At 49.1% G+C, this 17,985-nt stretch overlaps 7 protein-coding genes across 7 annotated transcripts; 2 read left to right on the top strand and 5 right to left on the bottom strand.

Annotated features, from left to right (window-relative positions):
• Window positions 1-544: 544 nt before the first annotated feature.
• On the top strand, window positions 545-1,138 carry COCMIDRAFT_2014 (uncharacterized protein; the record flags this gene model as incomplete). The annotated part of the gene is made up of 1 exon (XM_007686083.1): window positions 545-1,138. The coding sequence occupies one exon, from the start codon at window positions 545-547 to the stop codon at window positions 1,136-1,138; it is 594 nt and encodes a 197-aa protein (XP_007684273.1).
• Window positions 1,139-1,667: 529 nt separating this feature from the next.
• On the bottom strand, window positions 1,668-2,983 carry COCMIDRAFT_51478 (uncharacterized protein; the record flags this gene model as incomplete). The annotated part of the gene is made up of 3 exons (XM_007686148.1): window positions 1,668-2,174; window positions 2,228-2,725; window positions 2,783-2,983. Coding segments are annotated over 3 exons (1,206 nt in total), but the record flags the coding sequence as incomplete, so codon positions are not given.
• A 696-nt stretch (window positions 2,984-3,679) lies between these two features.
• Window positions 3,680-4,282, bottom strand: COCMIDRAFT_63100 (uncharacterized protein; the record flags this gene model as incomplete). The annotated part of the gene is made up of 1 exon (XM_007686147.1): window positions 3,680-4,282. A coding segment is annotated over one exon (603 nt), but the record flags the coding sequence as incomplete, so codon positions are not given.
• Window positions 4,283-6,187: 1,905 nt separating this feature from the next.
• On the bottom strand, window positions 6,188-9,879 carry COCMIDRAFT_85459 (uncharacterized protein; the record flags this gene model as incomplete). Its single annotated transcript, XM_007686146.1, has 4 exons — window positions 6,188-7,101; window positions 7,152-7,670; window positions 7,716-9,685; window positions 9,737-9,879. 4 exons carry the CDS (start codon window positions 9,877-9,879, stop codon window positions 6,188-6,190), a joined length of 3,546 nt encoding a protein of 1,181 aa, XP_007684336.1.
• A 627-nt stretch (window positions 9,880-10,506) lies between these two features.
• Window positions 10,507-12,174, top strand: COCMIDRAFT_33415 (uncharacterized protein; the record flags this gene model as incomplete). Its single annotated transcript, XM_007686114.1, has 1 exon — window positions 10,507-12,174. The coding sequence occupies one exon, from the start codon at window positions 10,507-10,509 to the stop codon at window positions 12,172-12,174; it is 1,668 nt and encodes a 555-aa protein (XP_007684304.1).
• Window positions 12,175-13,542: 1,368 nt separating this feature from the next.
• On the bottom strand, window positions 13,543-15,479 carry COCMIDRAFT_33414 (uncharacterized protein; the record flags this gene model as incomplete). Its single annotated transcript, XM_007686113.1, has 4 exons — window positions 13,543-13,627; window positions 13,702-14,524; window positions 14,573-15,135; window positions 15,181-15,479. The coding sequence occupies 4 exons, from the start codon at window positions 15,477-15,479 to the stop codon at window positions 13,543-13,545; spliced, it is 1,770 nt and encodes a 589-aa protein (XP_007684303.1).
• A 684-nt stretch (window positions 15,480-16,163) lies between these two features.
• COCMIDRAFT_23133 (uncharacterized protein) lies at window positions 16,164-16,675 on the bottom strand (the record flags this gene model as incomplete). The annotated part of the gene is made up of 4 exons (XM_007686096.1): window positions 16,164-16,360; window positions 16,413-16,474; window positions 16,505-16,544; window positions 16,660-16,675. The coding sequence occupies 4 exons, from the start codon at window positions 16,673-16,675 to the stop codon at window positions 16,164-16,166; spliced, it is 315 nt and encodes a 104-aa protein (XP_007684286.1).
• Between the last annotated feature and the right edge of the window lie 1,310 nt (window positions 16,676-17,985).

Below are 17,985 nucleotides of genomic sequence, written 5' to 3'. Positions count from 1 at the left end.
ATGCGGGAGGCCTTTTTAAATCCTAAAATAGAAAGCAAGGACACTAATGGGAGCTGTACGTGTACTTGATGTGCGTCCTCGCGCAGTACTAGTGGTCCCGCCCTTTGGAAACCGAACCCAACTTCGCACTTCTGATAGGGCATCCCTTCAGCTTATGACCCCAAGATTGACCACTTGAGCAATTCCAATCGTTCCACCTTTGAATTCGTTTCTGCTAGAGGCCCCTCTTTTCTCCGCCACAAACACAACGTGGACGGGTAGTCTGCAGCCTACGAACCAATGTGGGTGCGCCACGTTAACATGGGTAGCCTTGGCGCTTAGGACGAACACTTCGATCGTTCTACCTGCAATAGCCAATAAATGCATGTCGCATGTTCAGATAAACAAAGACAACAAAAGGAGTAACCTCTCAAGCTGTCGTGTGACTACGCACGCGGAAAGTTGAACTTTCGTGCGTAAAAAGTCTCCAGTAGTGTAGTACTACAGCCCTTTCATCAATTCCGCACAACATCAACCCAGGGGCCACCAGATAACAGACAACAAAATGGCCCAAGCCTACCCCATCATCTTCGATAACGTCGACTCCGAGACATCAACCGTCTGTACCTCCCCGACTGTCTGCACCACATCCCCCGTCCACACCCCCTCAACAACAGTCTCAACCCCCACCACCTCCAAAGACCACCAAAAATGGGAAAACTTCCAGTCCTCAATCCCCTGGCCCGGCCGCACATTCATCATCCGCTCCCACGACACAGGCCACGTAATCACCTTCCTGGACGGCGAAATCATCCTCGACAAACCCGGCGGCTTCGGCACCTTCCGCTGGCGCTGCGTCGAGAAAAGAGGGTGGCTCGGCTTCCGCGACCCAGTCTCCGCGCGGTACATGGGGTATGATAGTCGCGGCTGGATCCGGTGCGCGGTCGACAAGCAAAATGACTGGGAGTATATCTGTGTGAGGAAGCGGCCTGAGGGCGGCTATGTGTTGTTGGTGCTTGTGGAGAATAAGCTGTTGCCGATGGGGGTTTGTGCGCAAGAGACGGCCGGGGTGGTGAGGCAGAGGGTTAAGATTAGGGATTGGAATTCTGAGGGGATTGTGTGGGATTTTATTGAGGTGCCGTGTCCGTCGTCAGTTTGAGGGGTTGGCATTTGATTGATAGGCGTTTGATTTTGGGGAGAAAGAGTGGAGCGAGATTGTTGGGCTCTTAGGGGGGTTATATCACATGTGGGGTCTGGTGCGAAATCTCTGGATACTAACAAGATGGGGGGGAGGGGGGGATAATAGCACGCCTGGATACATCGGATCCGGTATCGCAAGACACTGTCGATCATTGAACTGCCACGGGGTGGTTGGGAATTTTTGGAATCAAGATTTGGATGCATGGGTTGGGAAGGAGCGAAATCCGCTCATATCTATTCTATCCCGATATTTAGGAGACGACTTTATGGATATACTCAGGAAATTGGGGAAAAAAGAAGAAGGGAAAGAAAGTGGAGACCGTCAGTGATCAGCGGTAGGTTCCGCTTCTGGTGTCTCAGAGATGAAGTGTTAGAATAGCTCTACTTTCTTCGTAGAAGTAAAGCACATATCATTATTCACTTCTGCTCCATAAGTTACCGAAATTCACGCTAAAAAAAACATGTGCCATTGCGTACAAAAGCTACCCAATATTCTTCGCATAAGTTACCATACATGCCACGAAGATGCCAATCCCAGTTGCCATCCAAGAGCTAAACCCGAAGGCACCTTGAAAATCCTTTTCCAGCATAGTCCATAGAATGCCGAAAAGGAGGCTGCCAAAGAGAAAAATAGCGGCTACTACACCAGTGATCATGTCGAAGTTAATCCCTTCTTTGTAGTATATGCCCCAGCCTTCTGCTGGTCCTCCTACGCATGCTTGGAGTTCCCCAGCCGTTCTTTTTGGTAGTTGTTCAAGAACCCATGTCTCGTCTTCATGTATGCATTCCGGCGAGGAAAGCATATGCATCAAGTCTTGTGACAGGACTGGGGGCCATGTTGCGAGAGGTCCAGCTGGTGAACAGCGATATTCGGCGTCTGGGGATGGCTCTACCTTTGATTTTGGAGGTATGCACTCACAAATGACTGGATTCGTTGAGGTGCAGCATGGATTATGGTCTCTGACCTCGACGTTGTTGCCCATACGAAGGCGAAACTTGTATTTGTCAGACCTTGTCCTTGTTCTTAATCTATTGATCTAAGACTTACCTTGACAAAGAACATTCCTTGTATGCTTCTCATTGCTAAGACACTCCGAATACGACTATGATTGCGCCGTAGTTGCTGCTTCATGAAGCAAAACAAGGCCCGATCAGTGGATATAGAATCGATTGGATCTTGCAAAAGGCACTTCCGCCGTTCATTTCGGTGCGCACAGGCTAGAAGATGTAGCCTGGGGATTGAACTGGTTGGTGTGTTTGCAACTGGCGCTGACGAGGTTGAAGGAGCAGAACGATTGGAAGCGTTGTACTGCGGTAAGCCACCTCCAGAGTTAGGGGCCGTTGCTTTAGCCGAAGAAGAAAAAGTACCAGCAATCCGTCTTGCCCAAGCGGGGAACTTGAAGTTCCAGGTTTGTTTTTTCGATGTCTTGCTGTAGGAAGTTACAGTGATATTGGCACCTGTGGAACGGCTCATCCTGTCGGTGAGTTCATGAATCCCATTGTGACGGTACTCCGTCACATCACCGAAGAAGCTTTCTCCGCATCTCTGATAGTTGATCAGTAATCGCTTGGAAATCTTCACCCACCTCCGATGTTGACTTACGCATCTCCATCTTAAACGAACCATCCCAGGCTCGAGAGGCGGCTCTAAAAAACCTGCTGCGATGAACAAGTTCCCGAGCGCCACCTGAATTTGACTGAAAAATGTCCGATGATATCGCTTCTCGATGAATTCTTCTCCGGGTTGCATTGGTAGATACACTTCAGGCACAGGATCAGGCATCTGATTCGATGATTGTACCTTTCCCCCGTCATCATCCCTATCTTCCTCCACTTCGTTCTCTTCCCCCTTCTCCCGTTGCTTGCCGGTCGCTGTGTATCTCAGAGATGCTAATGAAAAAATCGATTCTAATTCAGATGCAGCAGATGAATCATCGAGATTATCGCCTGGCACATCCATGTTGTTGTCTGTATCACCTCGGGCTTGGGAAGAAAATCCCTGCCGCTTGCCCCCATATCCAAACGAATTCGCATCGTTGTGTACCCTTAGCATGTGCTGAATTTGATCTATTTTGCTCATAAAGACTCTTTCACAAGTCGAACAAATATGGGATCGTGGCTTACTAAGGCTCGTACGACGCCGATACAATGTACGAATCCGAGGAATCCGAGGAATCTCTACGAGAGCCAATTTGACATCGTGCTCTTCGCGGTTAGAAGAAACTCTCTGCGTAGGCAGCTGAGAATAGTCTGCTTCTTCGTCGCTGTTATCAAACCTGCTAGTCGACTCCGTCTTGTTCTCTGAAAGCAGTGCATTGGTGTCGTCGACTACTTTGTTAAAGCCTAATCGTATTACTGTACAGTGGAATAGCGGAAGAAGAATAGGGTGGCTGACAATTAGTAGCATGAAATTATTTGTAACCCGCTGCCGTGGATATTTTTCGTTGAAATAGTTTTGGATCTTTGACAATAGCAGAATGATCGCACTGCCCGGCCTGATACACTTGTCAAGTCCGTGAATCACGCAGAACATTGTACCTAGTTCTGGAGCTCTGATAAGCGTAGAAAATACGTCCCATAGGATTTTGAACATCTCCGGAGTTTCTTCGAAAGGTCTTTCAGATCTTTGAGCTGCTTCGAGGTGTTCTTGTATTTCCTCTAATTGTTGCAAGCTGCGATATACAAGGTGCCTTAACACTGGGCGTTTAGTGACAATTTGGCTTATGAGCCCGTAGAGCACAATGGTAGATGTGTTGTTTGTATCTTTGCTTCTGTTGCAGAAGAAGAACACTAGTTCCGCGTTCTCTACTGCTGCAATGTGTCTCTCTAGCTCCTCTGTCAGGAATACAGAAAGCTTCGTCGCGTCAGTGCCTAGACTGGGTGAGATCCATAGCAGTCGGGAGTCCCTGTCCTTATCGCCTTCCTTACTACTATCCAGCCATTTACGGTAGCGATTGTCTTGTATAACCTGTTCGTATATACCAGGTGATAGTCGGCCTTTTGTAGCGATTGTACTGTGACGAGCGATAAGGGGATCAGTGAGGAGGAGCGCACGGCGACACCAAGTGGCTGTTTGCTCTAATGCCTCTACCGGATGGTGACGTTAGAAACGTTTGATAGAAGAAGAACCTGAGATACCTTTGGATTTTCTCCCCTGGTGTCTTTCGAGTCCGGTACGAACAATCTCGTCCATACGCCTTTCATTGTCTTCAAGAGAGTGATCGGATTGGGACTGATTATGCGCCATTGAATACTCCCTGTGCGAGGCCTTCCAGCAAGTAAGAATAAATGTTTAAATGTTCTTCAGAACAATTGTAGTTTAGTATGAGGGCAAAGGTGTTTCTATGAGCAGGCTGGATTCGGTGGTTGAAATGTGATCTAGGCACCAACGTACTAGCACAACCCCACCCGCAGCATCAGCTCAGCCTTCTCATCCAAGAACGCACAGAGAGCATTGCGTTAGTAAAAAATCAGATCTCTATCTATGGGAAGAAAAGGAATACACGAAATCTAAAGAAGAGTGTAGTGCTAAAACATACTCATTTCCCAAGTCCTGAGTTGCTGCAGAAAGGGGTCACAGTCACGTGATATGGACTAGATACCAGAAGTACTCAAGGATTTCTCAATCACAGGCTAGCCAACTCATGATATCCATACCACCAAAGCTCATCCCATGCACCCTCCTTATATCGCCCATGGCAGTTGTTGCATCTTCTTGTCAAAGGCGTTTCCTCGAAGCTTTCTCCTGGATTAGCTACTGTACGTCTTCTCAGAAGAACTAGCACGGCATATGCCCCAGCATCCACTCGGTTGAGGAACACGGATATGGAGTAAGTGATCTGAGGTCAACAATCTTTCTAATCACAATGTCGCAACTAGCACCGTCAAGTTCAGATCTTCCAGCTTACTTTTGTGACTGTTGCTCATAGCAGTGAGATCAAAGTCACATTCTTCATATAGTCCACCTATATTCAAGTGGGTGGTACTTAGAAGTATAAGTACATGCTTGTCTCGGATTTTCAGGTGCCACTTCACTCTAAGAAGCGTAGAATGCCACGGTAAAGTGGGTGATGTTAGGCGCATGTCGGTGTATATTGGCCCCATCGCATTTCTCAAGAACTTGGGGTAAACTCTGGCGAGGCTATGGCGCTCTGTAGGGGAGAGATACCTAACGATGCTTGCAACAACCTCGTCTAGAAGATGATCGAAGCAACTCATGTCAACTCTCAGTACTGAGACAGGTCTAGAGGACATGGTCTGGTTGTTGCAACAAGGTAGATTGAGAGCTGAAGCCTGAAACAGGGGTCAGACATAACGGATACAGCGATATATACGCACTAGGATTTACGGGGGTGTAAATGAGGAAGCAGAGTTCGTCTGTTAGTAATACGTCGATAATAGGTTAATGGCTCTACCGTGTAGTCCAGCAGCCGTCACAAATACGACGTGGGTGCCAAAACATTATATCCGTTTTGACGTGAGCCATGACAATTAGCTTCGGCAAAAAATACATGTATCATGAGATCTAAAACAGTCCATAGACCATTTAATACAGCTCCAACCGAAACCACATGTATGCGGTCGGTCCTTTCGGCATGCATCTTTTAGATCGAGGCGCAGTTAACAGCTGAAGCATACCTTTCCCGTTATAACATGCACGCTGGAGCCACCCGTGACATATGGCGCTATCAACGCCGCTATGATACGGAGTAGATTCTCAGGAAGGTTATGCTACATCATCAGTGCGGGTATTCCTACGATCGAACAAATAGACAACATCATAACCAACGTTCACGCTCAGCCTGCAAAAGTAAAGCCAAATACGTAGTCATGACAAGATCGAGAAGTCTCTCCCAGTACAAAATCTACAAAAGATATACCATTAAAACTCCCTGCCCAGTCTACCCTCCCTCTTGCCCCTCCAAAACAATCTACACATACGCATGAAACATCGATACCACGCCCATTCATTCTATCCCCAATCGCCAAACAACAGAACTAACACAACCTACACAAGCCCAAACCCCTTGGAACTCCTAATAGCCAACAACATCTTCCCCTCCATAACGCCCCTATCTCTATACTCTGGCAAATACAACTTCCCAAAGCACGTCGAGCTACTCGGCAGCGCATGCGGGGCGCCCCCAATCCGTGCAATATGAAAGGTAATACTCTCGTACCCCGTGACCGGTACGCGGTCCGACGCGGTGACGAATTCAAGTAGGTGCCTACGATCCTCTTGACTGTATCTTTCCACAATGTCCCAGAAGGACTGGATGGTGGGACTGGTAGCGGTGTAGCCTTCTTCGTATTTGGCGCAGCGTTTGAGGGCGGCGATGGAGATGTATTGGGATCCTTCGACGAGGGCACGGAGGGTGGTGGGGGTGAAGAGGTGCAGGCTTGCGAGTTTGATGCAGGATAAGAAGCCTTTGAGGAAGGAGGAGAGTTGCGGGGCGACGGAGTCGTGGGTTAGGGCGCGGATGTAGTCGCGGATGTATTGGGTGCGGTTTTGGTTGGTGACCATGGCTGGTTCTTCGTTGGGACTTGAGTTGTTGAAAGGGTGGTGGAGGTTATGGTCGATGCGCTGGCCGTAGACTTCGTAGCTGAAGACGTATTCGCGCATGAAGATGTCTTCGACATCGCCTTCGCTCCAGGATAGGAGTTCTTGGAAGCTGTCGGCTAAGGCTGGCCAGCCGTCTCTGATGTATTCTAAGGCATCTTGCTCAGTAGCATGGGTACAACGTGAACTGCCGTTAGTTTGGAGATACTCGTAAAAAGCCAACGGGAATGTGACCGGAAGCGTGATGCCATTGTAGACAGCGAGGCTAAACAGGATGCCAAGCATCTCAAATTTCCATAGCGGCTCGAGACTTTTGGGCTGAAACCAAGTCATTCTCGTTTGCGGGTCGATTGTGAACATGCCTTGTAAAGTTAGATTGTACCTTGGTTCGACTAACTCAGCAGGTACTTACCATGCTGAGGCTTGAATGCCTCACTGAGAATTACGCGGAAGAACTCATAGGTCACTCCGCCGTGATCGACACCAATTTCTCCTTCGCCATGGCCCATCTTTACTTTGAGTGGCTTGAGAAGCATTCTTTTGTCCTGACCCCACAGCTGATCAAGCGTGTCTTTTAGTGGATCTTCTCGACTGACATCCAGGACGAGGTATTCGCTAAGGGTAACCTTTAGACGACTCTTAATAACCCACCAATAAGGCTCTCGAAGAAATATTTTGAGTGATGCTTGCATCTGTTGAGTGCGCATAGTGTGGTCATAGTGCTTCATCATCTCTGAGAAGTTGATTGTGCGAAAGTATGCGACCAGATGCTGGGCGGAGAATAGGCAAGTATACTGCAGAATGTGTAGTGTGTTTGGCTTTTTCTTCCATGCGACAAATGCTGCAGGCTCGCTCACCGCGTTAAGGCGCTCGTTCAGGATGGGCATTTGGAACATTTTGGGGCGCAAGTTGAGAGACTGATATTTCGAATCTGGAAGTGTTAGCTTGCCCTATGGATTGGATTTCGGTGGCTTACGAAGACTATCCAGCATGACCACAGCAGTGCCAACACTGGTCCATTTGTTGATCTCAGCCTTGCTATCCCATTCTTTGATTATGACAGTTCTCAGCCATTCTACGAATGTGGCTGTCACAGTCCAACCCGGATCACTCTCACCGTCCTGATCGCGATTGAGTCTGCGCTTGTTTGCCAATGCAACACGCTCGACTACTTCCAAGTGATTTATAACAACATCCAGAAGTGACTGGCAAGTAGTCGGGGATTCTTCATCGCCGTCGCTCAGACTGTTGAGGATGTGTTCAAAGCAACGCCGCGTTCCAATTGCGCGACACAAGCGACTTGCAAGGCGTAACGCGGGCTCATATTCGAGTTCATCAATGATGTCCATATACGGATCTGTGAAAGTATCAGTGTTAGGGACCCCATGGGGTACAATGATACCCCACGATCGCAACTTTCGGATTTGTGCCCACGTATGCGGCCAACCTGTCGGCACTAAGGAGGTCAAAGCGTGTATGCATACTATGACAATATGAGCAGCCTCTTCAGTACTGAGATAGCGTGGCGAAGTCTCTGATTTACTATTGCTTTTGACTTGCCCTGACCGACTGCTAGGAGCACTCTTGATTAATGGTCTCAGACGAGGACTTTTGTGGAGGGTGAGTTTGGGAGGCGGCGCAAACAGGGCTTCCAGTGACAGGCACAAGCTATCAAAAATGAGAGCACCATTCCAGCGGTTCCAGTCTCGAAAAGATATAACCAATCGATGCGAGTCAAGATGTGGAAGAGGCGAGTCCTTGAAGGCTGCGCTGCTCTCACGGAAAGATAAGAGCAGTGTTTCAGCGTCGCTTAATGTGTAGAACAAGGATCGATTGATAATAGGCTTTGTTCGTCGGTTCGGACGACGGCCGTCGAAGTCTACGGCATAATTGAAGTGTGCAGGTCTTTTGTCTCCATTGGAGTGTATCTCTTCTTTGAGTTCGTCTAGAATGCTGCAGCTCAGACGGGAAAAGACAGGTATACTGTTGTCCGTTTGGTTCGAGCTTGCAGCATTTTCCTTAGGACTCTCTAGTGTCTTTGGGTTTTTTCTTGTATCATTCGTAATGGCTGGGTTCGCTCCTCCAATTGTAAAACTTTTTCTACCAGACTTTGAAATGGATAGCATGGTTGCAGCTGTTGCTCCGTCGGATGGAGTGCTGTCTATATCTGTGTAGGATTGACTTCGTGCTTTGCTATTTGGAGGGAGGTAAGGTATCCTGTGAATATGTTGACCGTTGTGAACAACTGGAACAGCTGGCTTGCCCGTTGCTGCCTTGTTATAGGCCCTGTGTGAATGTTCAAATTCCTTGTGGGACTTTGCATTCACATGTGCTAAACTGTCATGTTCGTTTGCAGGCATCAAGTCCAAAGTGGTGTTCCTGCTATGCCCGTTTGTCCTGGGGCTGTGTTCATTTTGGGGAGAGGCGTCATGGGAGGGATGTAGAGAAGCAAGTATGGAGGCGGAAGTGGGTATTTGTTTGGTATAGGAATATATCATGGCGAGACTGTCGTACAAATTCTGACCAAGCGCCTTTGGGTCCTTCCTAACCTGCTGCCTGCGCATGAGCTCGCTCACAGTGCTAACCTGCTCTTGCTGAGGTTGGTGACAGACATGCATGTCGCCTTGACCAATCCCAATACGTTTATCTCCATGCTCATGTGCTTGTTGCCCTGATGGAACATGCAGAGTAGAGTCTTTGTCCAAACCATCTGTCGACTTTACTGAGCTGCCGCCCAGTTCAAATGAAGACGGCGCTATGTTGAGGTCATGAGGACACAGCCCTCTCTCGGGGTCGTCTTGACTGGCAAGGTAGTGGGCAAGGGCGGTGGCAGTAAGGTGTGTAGGAGGACGGTGGGGCTTGGAGGGATTGCGCTTGTGGGACGAGAGGCAAGTGGGGGTAGTGCAGTAGGGGCTCTTACAGCCGTAGAGGATCTGGGACATGTAGCTGTTGTGGTCAGCGCATTGTCCCAAGGTGCACGAGCCGAGGGGGACTTACTGCCGCACAAGGTGCTGGAACTGGCGCTGGCGCTCCGTCTGAGAGCATTCCAACACCCGACGAGGGTCTTGCACCTCTACGACATTGCTCAATCGGGCAATGTCTAGGGCACGTGACGGACGCCTTGGCGGGTCTCCCAGCATCGCCGTGGATGATGCGGTTGAGTGGGAGAGGGTGGGCGGAGGGTCGGGCGGGTGCTCCGTTGCTTGTGACATGGCCATGTCATCAGCGGGTGCAACCATCTAAGCGCGAAAGAAGAGTGAAGACGATGGCCAGCAGTGGGCTGGTGAGTGTCATGGCGCGCTGGAGCGGTCACGTACTGGGCGTCTCATCTCAGACGAACAGGTCTCGACAGGCCGTAAGGCTGAGTAGCGGCCAGTGGGTTGGTCGCTCTTGCCATGCGGCTCTCACCCGCTGCAGGGATGCCATGTGCCCGCGGCTTGGCGCCACAGCTGATGTCATGGCCGTCCACTTCAATATTCGCCGCATCCCCCGTCGCTGCGCCCTTCCCACCAGCTCCGCCGTGACCAGCATTGCCCGCAGTGTCTACACCTCAAACACTGCCTCTGCTGCCAATTAATCAGCGCCGCATCATCCGGTTAGAGAATTTTGCCCCCCGGCCAGTCATAAAGGCCCTGACTCCATCCGCGCTACCGTTTCCCACACTTACCCCCACCTACTAAATCGCCTTTTATTTCTCCCCTCTCTTCTTGCCTCCCTCCGCCCCTCTGCCTGCAGTCACGCCCAAGCCCTCCAAAACAGCAGCAGACATGGCGTCGCAAGTCCCTACCCAGGCGAATATCCAGTCCACGCACCCTTTTACCTGCAACACATGCCAGGTCGCCTTCCGGTCCAGCGAGTTGCAGCGGGCGCATATGCAAACCGACTGGCATCGCTACAACCTCAAGCGCCGCGTTGCCTCCCTCCCTCCTCTGTCCTCCGAAATCTTCACCGAGAAGGTCCTCGCCAACAAAGCCAGCGCTGCCGCCACTGCCGCCAAGGCTTCATTTGAAAAGTCGTGCTCCGCATGCCAGAAAACATACTTTAGCGAGAATGCCTACAACAACCATCTCAACAGCCAAAAGCACCGCATGAATGTGGCAAAATCCGCAAAGGGTGCGCACGTGGACGATGCCGCGTCCGTGACCGGTTCCATGGTCAGCTCTGCCTTTTCTCTCGGAGAGTCCATGGCCGAGTCCGAGGCTACTATCAATGGCGATGCAGATACCGAAATATCCGATCTCGCCCACGTTGTAAAGAAGACTACCCTCAACGGTGAGGCTCCCGCGTCAGAAGAGTCTGCTGAAGCCCAAGACGATAAGAGCTCAGTCGCCGCCTCTACCAAGCCCGCTGCTGATCCTCTACTTGACTGCCTGTTTTGCAACTACAAGTCTCCCAATTTCCAGCTCAACGTCACGCATATGAGTCGATTCCATGGCATGTTCATACCCGAAAAGGAATTCCTTGTCCAACCAGAAGAGTTGATCAAGTACCTGCATGAGAAGGTGCATGTCTACCACGAGTGCTTGAAGTGCCACAAGGTACTCCACACTGCCTCTGGCATCCAAACACACATGCGCGACCGCGGTCACTGCATGATTGCCTTCGAAACTGAGCTAGAGCTTGTTGAGATTGGCGAGTTTTACGATTTCCGAAGTTCGTACCCAGACGCCGCCGACTTCAACGAGAGGGAGCAAGAGGCCGAGGATTCAGACGATTCTTCGTCGACCACAGGAGGTGGAATCAAGCTTGGAGCGAGACGCGAGACCAAGACGACCACCGAAGACGATGCCGCCATGTCTAGCAATGCTGAAGAAGATGAGGGCTGGGAAACCGACAGCACTGTTTCGAGCGTGCCCACCGATGAGATCACAGCTGTCCCCATCGACCGCAGCCACCGCCACAAGTCTCTCAGCAAGTCCAAGCACCATAGCCATGCCGACCCACGTCCGCATCGCGCAGCTGATGGCTTCCATTCGCACGCCCACCACACGCCCCAAGCTGTCTACTACGACGATTACGAGCTGCATCTGCCTTCCGGTCGTACCGCCGGCCACCGATCTCTCAACAAGTACTATCGCCAGAACCTCCGCAACTACCCTGGTGTAGCCGAGCGCATGGAGGAAGCCCAGCGCCGCGCTATCCCTGGTGCCCTTCCCGCTCCCGAAGACCAAGACGGCGACACCAACATGGAGGACGGTGCCGATCAGCAAGTCCAACTCCGTGGCCGCGGCCATGACGTCAAGCGCCAGCTTATCTCATCCCGCAACAATGGGCTCCACGGCATGACGGGCGTGACGGACGCGAAGAAGAAGGAAATCGAGACTGTGGAAAAGCGAGACCGCCAGAAGGAGCAGCGTGCGAGGAACAGATATCAAGCTGGAAATGAGCGCAGGAATAACCACCAGAAGCACTTCCGCGATCCTCTCCTCCAGTAGTTGGCGTCGTTTTTCTTTGGTTGGTCTGTGTTCTTTTTTATGCGATTTGGTCACGAGTTATGAGCATGATTGGCGTTTGTGATGGGCTAGGTGGGGTATGTTAGTTCGTATTGCTAGTGCTGATAGAGCATTTTTGCTCCCCCATCCTTTGGGATGTCTCAGCATTAAAAACGTGAGAATTGTTTTTTTGGAACATGGTTGTCGCCTATATATGCAAGTGATATTGGATGCTGCTGGTCACTGTCCTCTGCGCTGGCCATGAATTCACGAGAAGTATTGTGAAATATATGCACACGACAGAGGATGAAAAGTGATGTAGTCACTGAACTGTTGTCCACACATCTTTTTGCTACTGAACGGGTATGGATTGCATCAAGCCACGAGTCTTACTACGGAAGACACGAGTAACCTTCACCTTTACCTGCACTGTCTCATAGATAACCTGCTGGACGAGGAGCTCAAGCTAGAAAGATCTAGTGAATGAGCTAAATCCGCATAAATCAGATGATATATCTATTGCGCCAGAAGTCCTCGTCTTATACCCAGAGCACCAGACTATAGTTCCCGCCCAAGGGTTACTAGCAACCCTGTGCGCGTGTACACGATGAGCAATCAAGATAGGATTGAAACGATCCCCAGAATTGAGAGAAGTCTATCAGATCTACTGGGATATCTCCTGTCCATGTTCGTATGCTTTTGCGCGTCAATAGCCCAAGCTGATGACATGGTGAATGCCGTCTATATTCAGCAATGTCTCGGCGAAGTCGGTCTAATGTATAGGATTACCCTTCTTGAAACGCAAAGTGGAGTTGATGAGGGCGATGGATTTGGGATCAGTGTCGTTGTAAATAGGCGGAAGCGAAGGGTTTTCGTTTCCGAACCATATCTTGTGTTTGTGTTATCGTTTGCTCCACTTGAAGTACGCATTGAACGGGAACAGGTTCCGAGCGGGAGTTCTTTTCTGGGTGTGTGTGTGTGTGTGTCTCCATTATGATAAATATATCGAGTTTAGTTATGAGCAAGGTGTAAGCTGTTGAAAAGAAACATTGCCTTCAAAGCTCCATGACTAAGCAATTTGAGCGTTGAAGCTATGGGGCAAAGGGCTGCAAGCGATCTTCGAATAGAAGCTTCTTCGGCACTAAATCTTGTACCTTGCTTGCTTCAACAGCACAGAAGCTGAAACGGAATTTATTTTGACACTAAACTTCTCTCCATATTTAAACTTGATGCAGTGATTAAGCTACACAGTAGCACTGAGAACGGAACCATCTGGGCCTTGGTTTGATATTCCCACACTGTCCCATTGGTTTGTCTCTAAGCCCCAACCATGATATCTACTGCTCTAATCAAGGCAAAGCCGTTGCTCCATCACGCGCTGACCATGAAAGCTTTTTCAACTACACCACCGGGCGGATACGTGATCTGGATTTGGGCAACCTCACAGTTTCCAGTTCTATGAAACGCGTTAGCCCCACATTATTCCATCTATACCTGTTGTCACTTACTAATGTAAACAGGATTGATAACCTTTTTCCGGTAATCCTTTCGATGTCCTGGAACACAAGGTCCATAGGGATGAACAAGGCGTTGTCGCAACTAGTCATCCCAAAGAGCAGTCCTAGCTGTGTCCCAGACTTCCTATGCAATACTACGCTGCCAGAGTCCCCAGGTTCGAAGAATGGTGGATATTTTCCGTCCTCCATAACTACTGCAAAGCATGATGCAGGCGTCTGTTCCGTAAATCCATTGACTGCAGAGAGCTGCGCATCCGACTTGGGGTTGATGTAGACAATGGCAGGATTGATGGTTCCAAAAGTTATACCTGTTGTGCTTCCATACTTGGCAACGTCAATAGTCTTTCGGTTGGCATCGAAGGTTGACCATTTATTGCACCAATGATACGGAACCAGCGGTGATGCCCTTGGGGACAAGGTCGGAGGTAACATATCACCGACCTCGCGTAGCTTGATGTCATCGATGCGTATCAAAGCCCAGTCTAGAATCCATTGATCTTGAAATTGAAGAATCGTCCTCTCCTTGGGTTGCTCTGCCCTGGCGTCCAGAGCATACTTGTTGGCTGCAATAGTCCTGTGACCCGAACCTGCGTAGACATGACCAAGGTTGCGGCTCGCACGTTCCACATTTATTAATGCCTCTTCGTTTTCTTTCTTGAGAGTTTTGTAAACCTCTTGTCCCTTGGCAGCATAAGCTGTATATCTTTGGATCAATTGCTGAAGGTAGGCTTGGCGGCGCTCATGGTCATATGTCGAGGGAGATAGGACAGGTTGAGGAGCGTTCATCAGTGTCTTGTTATCGACACTCAGAGCTTTTTCCATTGTTTCTGAGATAACTGTATTGGATTTAACTTCAATAGCGATGCGGCTGGATGGAGTTATACTTTTATCAAGTCGATTGTCCCTTACACAGTGCCAGTTGGTAATACCGCACCTAACGCCGCCCTCAAGGATCACAGATCCTCCCAGAGTGCTGCAACTAGATGGGTCACCGGAAATGCCAATAGAAGAGCCCATAAACACGCGCTTCTCGTACGATGTGCCATTGACGTGGATCGAAGACTTGTACTTCTTTCTGCTACCCAGAAGTGACTTGCCACAGAGAATTTCGACTTCAAAGTCAGGGGCGATATTCGCGATAGCAGCTGATATTGCCGGCTTTATGGTCCTAGTCCACTTCGGGTTGCGCGCAGTCGGTGTTGTGATCACGATGGTCGGGGGACATTCCTCAGGAATGTCGCTGAAACCACGGCGTACCATTTCCAAGGAGAGCCACTCGTGCTCTTTCAACAGATCCAACACAATTGGCGCCACAACTCCTTCCCACCTCTCAACAATTTCTTCTCTATTGCGGCCAATAGGGAAAGTATAAAGACAGTATATGACGCGGCTATCAATGACCTCGATTTGGACATTTTTCCTAGCTTCGTACTGCTTGAATACCGATCTGATGTCAATAATAACTCTGTCAACGGCATGCGATTATTCGGACATGTTAAAGGTGCAAAGAAAGGTTAGATACGGTGAAAGATCCTCCTCGTCTTCTGGTGCATCGAGAGGAACCCTGTAAACGAAGCCATGTATTCCGTTCCAGATATCTTGAGCCTGTAGGATGGTATCTGCCTCTTCTATTCTCTCCATGGAATCTGGAATTGCCGCTCTAGCGCCTTCGCGAACAATCTCGACAGGTATAAGGGGTAGAGTTGGCCACCCAGCACGGTAGATCAGCCCTCCTTTGTCCATCTCGTCTCGGATCTCTTCGTCTGAGCGAGATAGATATTGCTTTGCCATTATGAGTTTGTGTTAGAGCTTAAAGTAGTATGAGAAGAGAAGATACAAAAGGTAAGAGCTGTATGCTAGCACTATTTAAGTGTACACTAAAGGTAGTTCCTAGTAATATACTGGGAAGCAAAAACCTTTGTGGGCTTCAGGTAGCCGATCCACGGTTAAAGCGCCCATAGCACCTACCACTATGTGTCAGTGAATCATCTTAACCAGATTTTTATTCAGCCTTCCAGGGTGAGCGTATTACTCCGCATAGCAATTTTGCACCAGGGAAATATCTCCCAAGAACTATTCCCCGTTCAGCGGTGGATTGATGCTTTTTGAGTTTTTTCTGCACTAAAACTCGAAAATCCCTTTTTATATTCTCAGCAAATAAAGAGAAATTCATTCGCATATTTAGCTATTTTTGAGTGACTGGATTATATTTTATTTTTGGGTTTAGATAGAGAGATGTCTGAACTCCCAAGCTGATATGAAGTATTCCCATTGAAGTTCGTGAACAGAGTGTGTGTGTTAGTAGTTGTTTCGCTGCATATTACACAGCTGGTTGATTACGCAGAATGGCAGCTGGCATCCTACCAGCCGCCTTGCCACGATGTGTCCGTTGCAGCCCCCTGCTCTGTCCTATGGCTTAGCACTATGACGTCGCGCGTATACTGGCATTGCTGCGAGACAGAGGAAGACTATCACCTATACCCGACCTGCACAACCGCAGCCGGAAATTACGTACCACACTCTCCACATAATGAAGCGACGAGCGTCTGATGGCAACATCGGAAAGGTACTCAACCACAATTCTCGAGGTACCGCTAGTACACTTAGCATGTGTATACCAACATGGAAGCCACCGTTGCCGGTATTAACATTGTCTAAGCAGGCACTGCGCTCTGTTGACCAACAAAGCCACGAGCACGTCTACATATGTACTTCTACACATACCTTCCAGTGTCCCGGTTAGCAAACTTGGGCGTTTATCAGATGCTGGCTCAACTACATCGGACCTAAACATGAGTCACTAATGGCTCCAACACCTTGGAACACGACCCCTAGCAGTCATCACAGCTCTAGATACTAGATAAGTACTCCAGATACCAAGGCTACTAAGGCTAAGCCATGTTATGAGAACCATAGGGCAACTTTTAGAAAGTGTAGTTTAAACAAAAATGCCTAAGAAACGTGAACTTACTGTATATGCTTAACATGGTGTCAAGTGGGATTACCAACCCTGTGTTGCACAGTTGATACTTAGGCTGTTAAGTAATGGCAGGTTGTGGAACGAAGCACAGGACAGAAGGTAAACCCCTACTCTCGAAGGAGTATGGCAGAATCAGTTCGGTATCGAAGTGATACGAAGCTGCACAGGACATTCAAATCAAGTTCATTGAAGAGCGCGTCATATACGCTCTTCGCAGTTTCTCTTTCCGTCACAATAACTCAGACATTATGATAAGAGAGTCAGGTACGGTGAAAGATCGTCGGTCTCTAGTGTATCGCGAGGAATTCTAAGGATGAAGCCTATACCGGATTGTAGACACCTTGAGCCTGTGGTAGCATAGTGTCGGATTGCACGGAAGAAGGCATTGATTTCGCCTTGGAAAATCTCGTGCGGGAATTTGACAGTGACAATGAAGAAGATTATGCGAAAGTTGGAGGTATCTGTTGCGGTGCGGTTGCGAGGTCTTCGGGGAAAGCAGGAATGATGGAGAATGGTGCGGAATTCGCTGTTACACGGAGCGCTGTTTCGAAGTCGTGTAAATGTGAGATTGCGTTGGCGATTAGCAAGACAATTCGGGCTCCTGAGTTGCGATCTTGTGATGAGCTCAATGTGAAATTGAGTCAAGAGATGATTATGCAGGGCAAGACATCTTCCTTGCGCGCATGTATATTTCACCCTATATTTGGTGTGAGGGAAGACGATTTATCTCGAGGGTGAAACTGGTGGCGATACCGAAGTTGTTACTGTAGCCGCTGCGTCGTGAGCAATGTGGATCTGGGGATTGTGTGGGGCCTGTTGTGACGCTGATACCGCTTGCTATGATGATCTGCGAAGAGGTCAGCTTGAAATCCTTCGTGCTGACAATTTGGATGCCCCACATCGAAGGTAGCAATACTGAATGGGTCTAGTCGTAATGTTTACTACAGTTCTAGATTTCGCTGTAAGAACATTGCCCCGGGTGTCGTCCGGCTGCATAATGATCGTATTCTTTTCATCTACCCCCTTGTTACTCTTCTGATTGTCGAAAGACATAGTGATGCCCCTTTGATCTTGGCGGCGCCTAACAAAGCACCATGTCTACCACACCTGATAATCGACGGATACTGGAAGAGTCATGATGAAGGCACCAGTACGAGAACTGCGGGAGAACCGAAAGGATTGTGTTGGGAGATGCCACACGGCATCACTTCGGCAGAAAACCCGGATCAGAACCGAGACGCGAACGCAAGGTAACCTGCCTCATATGGAAGTCCAGTGGTTTGATCCTCGTACATGCGTTCGAGTGGTTGGAGCGGG

The sequence above is a fragment of the Bipolaris oryzae genome (genome assembly GCF_000523455.1).
Source record: "Bipolaris oryzae ATCC 44560 unplaced genomic scaffold scaffold_16, whole genome shotgun sequence".
NCBI classification, from domain to species: Eukaryota; Fungi; Ascomycota; class Dothideomycetes; order Pleosporales; family Pleosporaceae; genus Bipolaris; species Bipolaris oryzae.
Note: the sequence above shows the minus strand (reverse complement) of the source record. Positions and strands in the feature narration are given on the sequence as shown.